This window comes from Leguminivora glycinivorella, chromosome 2, assembly GCF_023078275.1.
Source record: "Leguminivora glycinivorella isolate SPB_JAAS2020 chromosome 2, LegGlyc_1.1, whole genome shotgun sequence".
Lineage (NCBI taxonomy): Eukaryota > Metazoa > Arthropoda > Insecta > Lepidoptera > Tortricidae > Leguminivora > Leguminivora glycinivorella.
Window position 1 is genome coordinate 7,142,659 of NC_062972.1, and position 11,834 is coordinate 7,154,492.

Consider the following 11,834-nt stretch of genomic DNA (forward strand, 5'->3'; position numbering starts at 1 on the left):
CTATATGCTTTAGCTCGCTACTTTGTTACATGGATTCGACCTTAACTTCTATCCTAATTAAATATTTACAAACAAATAACATTAAACTATAAATAACGTAAATTCATTCTCACTCTCATCTATAATATTCTATTACTTCATTTATTCCTATTATACATATAATATGGTTTTCTTTTCTTTCATTTCCCTCATGTTGGCATTACTAACATTCTGTCATCCGCTTCCCGCTTCTTCGCTAATCAATTTGTGTAAGTGTTGTCATGTGTTTGTCAGTGACGTTCATAACAAATGTTTTGTTTTAGGTTTTCCCTTCACATCCTTCATAAAAAATAAAAAAAAATAAAAATACCGAACATTCTCCTCACGTGTGAAAGTCAAAGCTACGATAACACCAAGCCAACACTGACATTGGCAAATTCACCCTGTGCAAATTGGCAGGGAGTAAAAGCCAAAGCAAAAAAAAAAAAAAAAAAAAAAAAAAAAAAAAAAAAAAAAAAAAAAAAAATATATAGCGCGACAAGTTGAGCTCGACTTTTAGCTGTATGACTTCGCATATTTTTTACGGCTCAGTGTTTCGGTTTACTTAATTAACAACACACGTGCTTAGCAAATCGGTTTATTCTCTATTTCAACTTAACTTGAGGTATAAATTGTGTTGGTTAGCTACAAAATTAAATCTTAAAAAGTTAACTGTGCGTCGTCGAACTATCATAGTTTTTAGCATTAATTTCAGTGCAATTTTGCTTGTAATTAAAGCAAAAGTTTAAACATTCGATCTTTAACTTTCAGTTAACAATATAATGAAGCTCGCGCTGTTTTTGTACGTGACACTGTGTGTGCTGAATCTCTATGTAAACTGCAAATGGACAGCACGGGAAGCTGCGAATGAGATCCCTACTCGTAAACCATATAAATATGGTTCTAATCCTCCTCCACATACTGAGCTTATTGCCATGGCCAGATACACACTTCATAATGCAGGTATTATTACAAGATTTTCTCTGGATCTTGGAATTTTCTGTCTTATTGTTATTCGCTTTACTCATTTAAAGTACCTATATTGCTATTGTCTATGTTTACTCATTTGATTTCTTACAATACATATTCCTAAAAGTATACACCAGGGGCCCCTTTCTCAAAAGGTACAAGCCTTGTATTACAAAATGTATTGTAATGGTTGTAAACACACTTGTAATACAAGGCTTGTACCTTTCGAGAAACGGGCCAATGGTCATAATATATTGAAATTAAATACATTCTGGTTCATTAAGTATAATTAGTAACTAAATTATGCAAATCAATTCCTTTTCAGATTGGGCCTCAATCGCAACTGTATCAACATTGCCTGCTATTGAAGGATTTCCATTCACAAATGTGAAATCCATCGCAGATGGAGACATTAAAAACTCAACTGGCATTCCTTATTTCTACATGTCACCACTAGATTTTACTGATAAGGATTTATCGGTAAATTATACTTTATTGTTTCATTTCTAATATTACCATTAACTCATTAAAAAAGTATTTTTTTAAGTAATTTATATATTTTTCTCAGACAATTTTAATTCTTATTAGACATTATTAGAACCAGATATCAATAGATTAATATTACTAATAGTTTTGGAGTTACTTTTAGTTTTTAATTTTTTTTTTGTATTAGGCTATCCTAATACAAAGTTTTTTTCAGTTAATATTAATAAATACATAAAGTTTTTCCTTAGTCTCATTTCCGGTGGATACTATATTAGTTATCCTGTTGCAAACCAGCATAGCAACAAATAGCATGGAATTTGTTTTGTTTTATAATTGAATGAAATCAAAAATAAATCTATATTAATATTTGTAGAACTACTGAAGATTGTTTAATTATTTATTGAATTAGGTAGTAGGTTATTTAAAATTAATCATTGAAGTAGGTCTTTTCTGAAAATGTTTTTTTGTCTATTCAAAAACCTATCTATTGATTTCCCAGTTTCCTTGTATTTTACTTCCAATCTTTTTGTAGAAAAACAACCGGGCAACAGTGCTTGTGAGCTTAGAGGAAACAAGATACTGTGAGAGCCAGCAGTGGGACCCTGAAGACCCTCGCTGCACCAGACTAATGCTTTCAGGTATCATGAAGAAGGCAAGTATATTTATTATAGTGCACAGCATTTATGTCTTCTATAAGTTGATAAAAATAATATATTCTGAGCTATTTACTATTTTCTCTAGGACTTACTATTCTAAGCCCACCTAGAAGCCCAATTTTGCCCAATTTTGCTTCAATTTAAATAATATGCTTCAAAAAGCTAAGAATTTTAAAATATCTAAAGATTAGTCATTGAAAGGTTAAAATTCTATTGTCCATGTATGTGACTGATAAATCATACTGTGCTGCCTAGGAAGAAAACCACATTCTTTAGGCCGAAAGTGATCTAATACCTATACCACTTTAGTATTCATCTGAATAGGTACTGTCTATTTTCTATTATTCTAGTAGGTACTTGTTGGATAATAGATTGTCTCATCGCAATATTATCGACAGGTCAAGGAGGGCACCCCGGAGTACACTTTCGCGAAAGGCGCCTTGTTTGAGCGACATCCGGCGATGGCCGACTTCCCTCCTGGTATGTATAATAACGTATCTATATTCTATACCTAACCGTAATAAATGGCCTGTGTAAGCGAGGCATTTTTCTACACGTGTCTCAGTCGAGGCAGGTTGCTCGGCTAATGAAACGCGCGCAATGTCTCAAGCGTGGCACGTATACATTATACTCTGCTCACCCGCCCTCACGTTCCATTCTTACTAATTATACAATTCGCTATGAAATAAATAAATAAAAATATATTTCAATTAATTGAAATAACCCCTAGTCGAGGTTGTCCCCCAAAGCTTATATAAAATTCGTGCAATGAATTAAATCATAGTCCAATTATGATTTAAGCAATAATTTTTAGATTTATTGGAATCACTTACAAGCTAGATTTCTTACGGCATGTTGCATGTGTAGAAATAAGTCGAATGAAATACGAAGCTATACATATATTGAACGCATGTTACGCATGCATTACAAAAAAGGTCGTTACGGATCATTACATCACACATCATTTCATAAAAGCAAGGAGATCATACAAATATCGTGTTTGCGTCTTAATACGTAAGTCACCTTCAAAAGTGTGTTGACCGCAAGCCGAATATTGGCGAATCAACTTATTTCACCACTTTAAAAGGAATCAGTTATATTTATTTGGCGAGTTGAAGGATTATGGAAGAAATGGTTTAGTTTTATGAGTCCATTGCTTGATTTTTATACAAGTGAGGATTCAGTTTTTTTGTCTCTAGTGTATCGTGATAACACTTTCACCGCTAAAGACGTCAACTGACGCTGCAGTCCAATGTCAATCTTGGTGCATCCGGCAGAAAATCCGCGCCGCACGCGATAAGGGTCCAGTTCATAGGGTTAAGGGTTAAGTATGTTTATAAACTATCTGTTACAGATCACGACTGGTTCGTTGCGAAGCTGAAGATTGCCCAAATAGCAATGGTGGACTACTTTGGAGGTGCCAAATATATCCCTGTTAAGGATTATCTCGCATACAACTACACACAAATCGCTAACACACCAAGAAGTCAATTGTCCTTAATCTCCGTTAAGATTTAGAAAAGTAATCTACTGATACGTAGTACTTTAAATATTATAAGTAATATAATGTAACAAAATGTGATATTATGGAAATGGATCTAGAAGGTTATTTTTATAAGAAATTTGAAATAAAAAAGTTTTTTGATCAATTGTTTTTTATTTAAATAAGATTGTTAAATATACAATTGGAATGGTACACTTGTAAATAACGAAATAAAAGCACCATTTGGCATTCACCCGTGTTGGGCAATAAGCCAATGTTTTAATTACCTACTTAATATTTATATAACAAGCTATTACTTCTATCTCAACCACCTAATTGCTTTTATAATTAATAGTTTAATCTGATTGTTTTTCGTATTAATCGATGTTAGACATCGTTAACAACCGACTAAAAAATAACACCAACAAGCATAGAAAATAAGAATAGAGTTAAATACGAAGTATTGCCTTTAAATATTTTTTTCCCCTCACTAGCTCAGAAACACGTGTTTTGTCCTTTAATACCAGCGGGTAAAAACGCATTTTATCCACTAGTGGGTAAAGTAATTTGACATTGAATAAAGTCAAATTATCTGCTTTAAAATTGATAAAAGTAGGTGAATCTAGTAATAAAGATGATTTACCACCTGTGGAACTACTGGAAGCAGTGATAAACGCAAGTTCAGGATTCTATTCTCGAACCACTCGCTTCGCTCGTGGTTCAACTATAGAATCCTTTCACTTGCTCGTTTTTCAATTCCACACTCGGCGTTAAAATACAACTTTGCCCCCTTGTATAACAAATAACTATTATTATGCTTTTACAACACACAGTTCAGGTAACAAAATATAGAACTTGTTATATTTTCCAAGCTATTTACCTACTTAAAATCTAAAATGTTAATAGTAAGTATTTACTTACGTCGGTACCTGGTATTTACCAGGTACCGACGTAATTTCTAATTTCATATATATCTTCGCATCGCACAGTATGCATCCCTTTTTTTAAAACCTAGATACATATAGTCAAAGTCGAGTTGAATGGTGGAAATTTGGGGTGATTTGAATTCTATAATTTATCGTTGAATCATGTTTTATTAAATTGATATAAATATGTATCTATATATAATTTTTGTGCGACTCAGGCATGGTAAAATCTCAACATATTATTTTTGGGATATCTTATATCTAATTTCAATTCTGTTGCAGTCATAAAGTGTCATTACCTTGCTTCAGCAACAAAGGAATTCTTCGACTTGTTTTTAGATTAATTTGATTGTGACATTCTTAAGTAAAAGGTACCACATTGTAGCTTACCATATAATTATCGTGTGAATTAAGAAAGTTTACCTGTTACTGCGACAAGCGACATTATGGTACCTTTCTAGAGAAGGAAGGAAGGAATTAATCTCTCCATTAACGGTTTTAAATTCATAATCATAAGCCATTGGTATTTTGACGACAACGATATTCTACCTATAGTCACTGGCAATAATATTGTACAAAAAACCGGCCAAGAGCGTGTCGGGCCACGCTCAGTGTAGGGTTCCGTAGTTTTCCGTATTTTTCTCAAAAACTACTGAACCTATCAAGTTCAAAACAATTTTCCTAGAAAGTATTCATAAAGTTCTACTTTTGTGATTTTTTTCATATTTTTTAAACATATGGTTCAAAAGTTAGAGGGGGGGACGCACTTTTTTTCCTTTAGGAGCGATTATTTCCGAAACTATTAATATTATCAAAAAACGATATTAGTAAACCCTTATTCATTTTTTAATACCTATCCAACGATATATCACACGTTGGGGTTGGAATGAAAAAAAATATCAGCCCCCACTTTACATGTAGGGGGGGTGCCCTAACGAAACATTTTTTTCCACTTTTTATTTTTGCACTTTGTTGGCGTGATTGATATACATATTGGTACCAAATTTCAGCTTTCTAGTGCTAACGGTTACTGAGATTATCCGCGGACGGACGGACGGACGGACGGACGGACGGACGGACAGACAGACATGGCGAAACTATAAGGGTTCCTAGTTGACTACGGAACCCTAAAAAAGGCTGAGTAAATATCTAACACGCTGTTATGGCTCTAAAAATAAGTTTGTGACAGATATTTTTGCAGACTTCATATTATTGCCGGTGACTGTACAGATCATGCGCGGATCCAGGGAGTGTGGGAAGTCATGGAGCTCATGATCTCGCCCCTGGAGCCTAGGTTGGCCATACAAATAGACCACGTGACCCCCCCCTGGGGCCTGGGTCTTACCACGTGACCGTGCGTGGATCCGCCCTTGGTACAGATAGTAGGTAAGTATAACTAGCAAGGCTACAAACTGGATTTTCGAACCTCTAGCGATGTTTTCTCTACTCAAGCTTAGAGTAACTGGACTTTGCCGTTGCAGTGCACGCACGAGGCTATAGGTCTTGGAGTGCTATTGCTGCTGGTGTAAGCGTGGTGCACCAGCGCGTTCACAGGCTCTTCACTCACCTTCTTCACTTCTAGGGGCATCGCCATTATCTGAAACAAAGTGTAGGTAAGTCATCCTATCCTACACCATAGATTAAATATAAGAAGATCATAAAATGCGTCTGCCTAAGAACGCGCATACACTATACCACACATAGATAGCGCCACAAAAAAAATGTCTTGTAGATTTCGATTATACTTGTAATAACCATTAATCGATGGCAACAAGACATTTTTTGTGGCATCTATGAGTGGTGTAGTGTATGCGCGTTCTTAGACGGTCGCATTTTAATGTATGGGATGGTATGATCTTATGTGTCGCTTAACTTCAAACCTGGGTAAATCCAATCTGTTTCAAGGTTGAATATGTAGTGTGTGTGTGGATTGAGTGAGCACCTTCCGAAAATAAAAAAAAATATGCTGATCATTTAGTAAAAGTTCTAAAACAATTGTAAAACGAATCTCTGAATTTGTAAAAAGATAAATCAAAAGATACAGCCATTAACATGTGCTCACTCAGTTCTCACAAACTACCAACGAAAACAGTGAATATATTCATTTAACATATAATATTTATATACTAACATTTAGTAAAAAATAGGCCAACCTACCTCTATAAATATTAGATCACCTAGTGACGTATTAAATTTTTTACAAATAGTTTCTTATGCTCACTCAATCCACACACTTTTGAAAAGCCGAATTTTGATGAAAAACATAAGATTTAGACCGCTATTATATGTGTATAGTTTAGTAAAAGTGAAATGGGAATTTGTAAAATACAAAACGAACCACTAACGTGTCAGGTTTTTTTATAATAAATTTTTGTAAGTGCTCACTCAGTCCACACGTTTTGAGAAAGTTAAAAATGTAAATATATTACGATTTGTAGCACCTAAGACACTCGAAAGTACTTCAACATTTAGTAAAAATTTTTACTAAATATCCACCATCTAATATTTTATATTCGTTGTCTGGTTTTAAAGATATTCAGACATAGTTTTTCTCATACAAATGTATCAAGTAGGGTGACTACACTATGTCGGCTCCTGATTTTCCCCACCTTCCCATTGTCATATTGAGATTGGGGAGTTTCGTTCGTTCAATTTTGATAATATTAAACTAATACCATATTAATTATCCATCTGCAAACTGTTTTTAGGTTATTATCTTGGCCTAGTGATGATGTGTATTGTGTAATTTTTATCGACGTCAGGATAATAACCATATCGACATGCATGCATTAAAAAGGACATGAATGATAATTGGTAAGAAACAAAGAATACTTCACTAGTAAGAAACCAGAACCTGGTAATCTAATCGCGCTAACAGATGAGCGTACCGGATTTGTAAGTGGGAGCGAGAAATAGTTATTCTTTTCTCGCTCCCACTTACAAATCCGGTAAACTATTATCAAAATTGAACGAAACTCTCCAATCTCAATATGACAATGGGAAGGTGGGGAAAATCAGGAGCCGACATAGTGTGGTCACCCTACTTGATACATTTGTATGAGAAAAGTTATGTCTGAATATCTTTAAAACCAGACAACGAATATAAAATATTAGATGGTGGATATTTAGTAAAAATTTTTACTAAATGTTGAAGTACTTTCGAGTGTCTTAGGTGCTACAAATCGTAAGATATTTACATTTTTAACTTTCTCAAAACGTGTGGACTGAGTGAGCACTTACAAAAATTTATTATAAAAAAACCTGACACGTTAGTGGTTCGTTTTGTATTTTACAAATTCCCATTTCACTTTTACTAAACTATACACATATAATAGCGGTCTAAATCTTATGTTTTTCATCAAAATTCGGCTTTTCAAAAGTGTGTGGATTGAGTGAGCATAAGAAACTATTTGTAAAAAATTTAATACGTTACTAGGTGATCTAATATTTATAGAGGTAGGTTGGCCTATTTTTTACTAAATGTTAGTATATAAATATTATATGTTAAATGAATATATTCACTGTTTTCGTTGGTATTTTGTGAGAACTGAGTGAGCACATGTTAATGGCTGTATCTTTTGATTTATCTTTTTACAAATTCAGAGATTCGTTTTACAATTGTTTTAGAACTTTTACTAAATGATCAGCATATTTTTTTTTTATTTTCGGAAGGTGCTCACTCAATCCACACACACACGAATATGTATATAAAAAATATAATATGATCTGAAAGATAATCAACCTTACAGCAAAATGGATTTACCCAGTTTTGAAGTTAAGCAACACTTATATTTAATCTATGCCTACACATACTACAAAACAATGATAATAAATGTGTCGCTTAACTTCAAACCTGGGTAAATCCATTCTCCTTTAAGGTTGAATATATAAAAAATATAATATGATCTGAAAGATAATCAACCTTATAGCAGAATGGATTTACCCAGTTTTGAAGTTAAGCGACACAAATGACAACTCACATTCTCAGCATGTTTCTCGCCATCCGTCTCGGCCGGTAAATTATCAAGATAGCTGATATCGGGCTTCTCATTGGAACCGCTAACATTCTCCGATAATTTTAAATTCACCAGCGCCAAATCGATTATATTTGAAGAGTGTGGTATTGTAGTGTTTAAATTGAGGTTACCAATTGGTTGGTTATATACTTTATTATTGCCAACATATTCTGAAATGGCGATGTTTTCTAGCCACTTCTCGTGGAGGCTGTAGAGGTTTTTATAGGTGCATAACATCATGTCTCTGGTTCTGCACCTCTCATCTAGCAGTTGCTTTATCGCTTGTTGTAAATTTACGGTTTTTTCGTTGAGGACTTTCTTCCAGTTCGCTAGCTCTTCTACCATAAGACTGAAAGAGGTATTTTTTAGTTAGTGACTTGGACTATTTAATATTTAATTAAACCATCTGATCTATCTCTTATGAAACTTGTCTGAATGTGAATGCAAAAAGAAAATGTATGCACGGAATGTTATGCATCTGATATTTTATACCGAATTTTAAATTTTATTATTGTAATGATTACATTTTATTTTTATTTTTAATATTCATTAGTTCTGTTACTGTTAGATATTAAGTTAGATACCTATAGTAAATATTGTGTGCCCTAACAGGGTATCATGAATTGCCTACTTGTACCTCTACCTTATGACACTACCGTCGAAAAGTTTAAGACCAAACACAATGTTCAGTGTTATTGTTATAAACCCTTCTAAAAATCATCAAACTAAATTTGTAATCAATAGAAAACAACGTAATCTTATTATATTGATCGGCAACCTATTTGTTCTGCAAGAAGACAACGATCCCAAACACTTAGCAAAGATCTGTAGAAGCTACACAGTCAATAAAGAACGCCAAGGTGTGTTAAAAAATATGATTTGGCCACCGCAATCCCCAGACCTTAACCCGATCGAACTTTTATGGGATGAACTCGACCGTAGAGTCCGAAGACAATGTCCGACATCTGCAACAGCTCTATGGGAGATACTGCAATACGAGTGGAAATCCATTAGCCAAGAAACGCTACACAAACTTATAGCAAGAATGCCAAGAATCTGCTCGGAAGTGAAAAAGCGTCGAGGAGGATTTTTCGATGAGAAAAACGTTTAGCTTTTATTTCTTATTATGATCCCTTTTTAAAAATTGTTATACGCTTTATTTTGTCGGTTGTACATAGGTACTGAAAAGTAATATTCTCATAGGAACTTCAAGAAATGTTGATTATTTGCATATATCGTGTTTGGTCTTAAACTTTTTGACGGTAGTGTATGTAAATATGTTCATGGCTATGCAATAAATGAAATTAGATTGAAGTTGCGCATCAGTTGGCGGTCAGAGTTTTACCTGCTAGCAAGGAATTTGCTTCTCCAAACTTCACATTGCCCTGCTAACCATTCTGTTTGCTCCTGTAAGTAAAAAATAAAATGCAATAATTTCTGTCAACAATACTAATTGCCTACATTACACAAAATAAAGTTTCAACCTACTAACTCCTACCTGTAAGATTTATTAAGTTCGATTTTGAATGGCTGAACTTTAGAAGGGTTTGTTGTCATTCTCAATCTATTAGTAGGTATATAGACAACTTTAATATAAGGAATATCAAAATGCTTACTTGATGGGTTGACAAGTGCTGAGCAGAGTTCAGCAAGGCATTGGCCAAATGCTTCTTATCTTCATTGAGGGATTGCACCTGGATCTCCAAGTCTTCACCCATGGATGCCACAAGCATTGTTTTTAATTCTTTGTTAACCTGTATTTAAAACCAAATATTTCTTATATTAATTTAATAACATAAGGTCTTAATGTTTAAAAATAGGCACTTATGACAAGAAGTTATAATTACATCAGGATACAAGAACCAAAACCCACAGCAATTCTCCCCATCAAAACTGTACAAAAAATGTAAGGTTAAACATTTGTAGCACTGCACAACAGGAAGTGGTCAAAATATAATCAGTGTAAAATTTAATTTGAAATTAGCGAATATTTAGAATTTTTACAAAAATACATTTATTATGTATATAAAAAAAATACCTGAACTTGCTGTTTCAGCTGCTCCTTCAAACAATCATTTTCATGCAAAAGTTTGTCAATAGTAGCCTGCATTTCAGCTTTCTCAGGGTTATGTTTGTCAGTATCCACCACTGCAGGATCTAGTGAACTAGAGGATGTCAACTTGGGTCTCGGCTTAAACTCATTCAATTTTGTGTCCATTTGTGACATCTGGGATATAAGTACATTGATGTCCATGTTGTTTTTAGATTTCTTAGATTTAGAAACAGTTTGAGGCACTATAGGCTTCACAGCCGCTGGGTAAGGCTCATAAGGAACAAATTTAGGGCTTTTAGAATGAAGTTGTGGCCTTTTCTTTTCAGCTCTAACCACACTGGTGGGGTAAACCTGGATGAGCCGGCCTGGGAGAAGGGTCTCTTTGCTTCCGGTTCTAATAGTGGGCTTCCCAGGAACTTTTGGCACAGCCTCGGAGGTAGTTGCATCTGATTCCATGCCATCGCCTGCAGTCCTTGTTTTACTCATAATTTCTGTAAATTGTGTGAAAAAAAAAGAGTAACTAGTAGGTCACGCAAATAATAGACAAAAGGAAACATTTTCCTCATATTTATTAAGATAAACTTATGCAATGCAATGTGCAACCAAGTAAGATAGTTCCTAAGGTATTTTAAAATGAAGGTCAAATGTAATAGGCTCTCTACTTTAAGTAGCAATCATGAAATTAAAGAAGAATGCTAAATTTCAGCTCAATAACAAAGAAGGAATTGGAAATAGGTTGATAATAATAAACAAAAAGTCTTAAATAACTTAATAATAGCTTAGAAAGTAAGTATAATCATCATCATCATAGGTATATGTCCTTTTCGTAGCTTGTCTTCGTTCTTCTAATCTGAAGCAGGCAAATACATTCGAATCACAAGGTTTACTTACTAGGATGGAAAGGGGTTAATTCGTCCATGGAGTAAGAAATAGTTACAGTAGAAAAGAGAAGTAAATTAAATTTTTAACACTTGGCTTACTTAATGAATGTTACACAAACTAGTTAATTTTCTGCCGTGGACAAAAAGTGATATGATAGTAATATTGAATTTAGTTATAATTAAACACAACCCACTATTTCACTTCCACAACATCAAGAATTTTACAAACTTATTATGTACAGGTGAAGAAACGAATATCGTCTTAAAAACATTGGGCCTTGTAAAGAACACGTAAAGAAATGAAATATAGGAAGTTTTCATTTCATTGTCACTTTTATGTCACACT

General features: G+C 33.9%; 2 protein-coding genes across 3 annotated transcripts; one reads left to right on the forward strand and one right to left on the reverse strand.

Moving 5' to 3' along the window:
- The first annotated feature begins 502 nt into the window (after nucleotides 1-502).
- Nucleotides 503-3,882, forward strand: LOC125237374 (protein CREG1). The gene is made up of 6 exons (XM_048144388.1): nucleotides 503-643; nucleotides 790-981; nucleotides 1,313-1,467; nucleotides 2,006-2,125; nucleotides 2,528-2,609; nucleotides 3,484-3,882. The coding sequence occupies exons 2-6, from the start codon at nucleotides 801-803 to the stop codon at nucleotides 3,645-3,647; spliced, it is 702 nt and encodes a 233-aa protein (XP_048000345.1). The 5' UTR covers nucleotides 503-643; nucleotides 790-800; the 3' UTR covers nucleotides 3,648-3,882.
- Nucleotides 3,883-5,671: 1,789 nt separating this feature from the next.
- On the reverse strand, nucleotides 5,672-11,764 carry LOC125237354 (golgin-45). 2 transcript variants are annotated; one of them, XM_048144367.1, is made up of 6 exons: nucleotides 11,588-11,764; nucleotides 10,593-11,098; nucleotides 10,171-10,308; nucleotides 9,900-9,961; nucleotides 8,519-8,903; nucleotides 5,672-6,135 (listed from the first exon to the last, which is right to left on the reverse strand). In XM_048144367.1, the coding sequence occupies exons 2-6, from the start codon at nucleotides 11,091-11,093 to the stop codon at nucleotides 5,992-5,994; spliced, it is 1,230 nt and encodes a 409-aa protein (XP_048000324.1). In that variant the 5' UTR covers nucleotides 11,094-11,098; nucleotides 11,588-11,764; the 3' UTR covers nucleotides 5,672-5,991. The 2 variants fall into 2 exon arrangements, with proteins under 2 accessions (XP_048000324.1, XP_048000315.1); XM_048144358.1 differs by having other exon boundaries at nucleotides 11,499-11,764.
- Nucleotides 11,765-11,834: the final 70 nt, after the last annotated feature.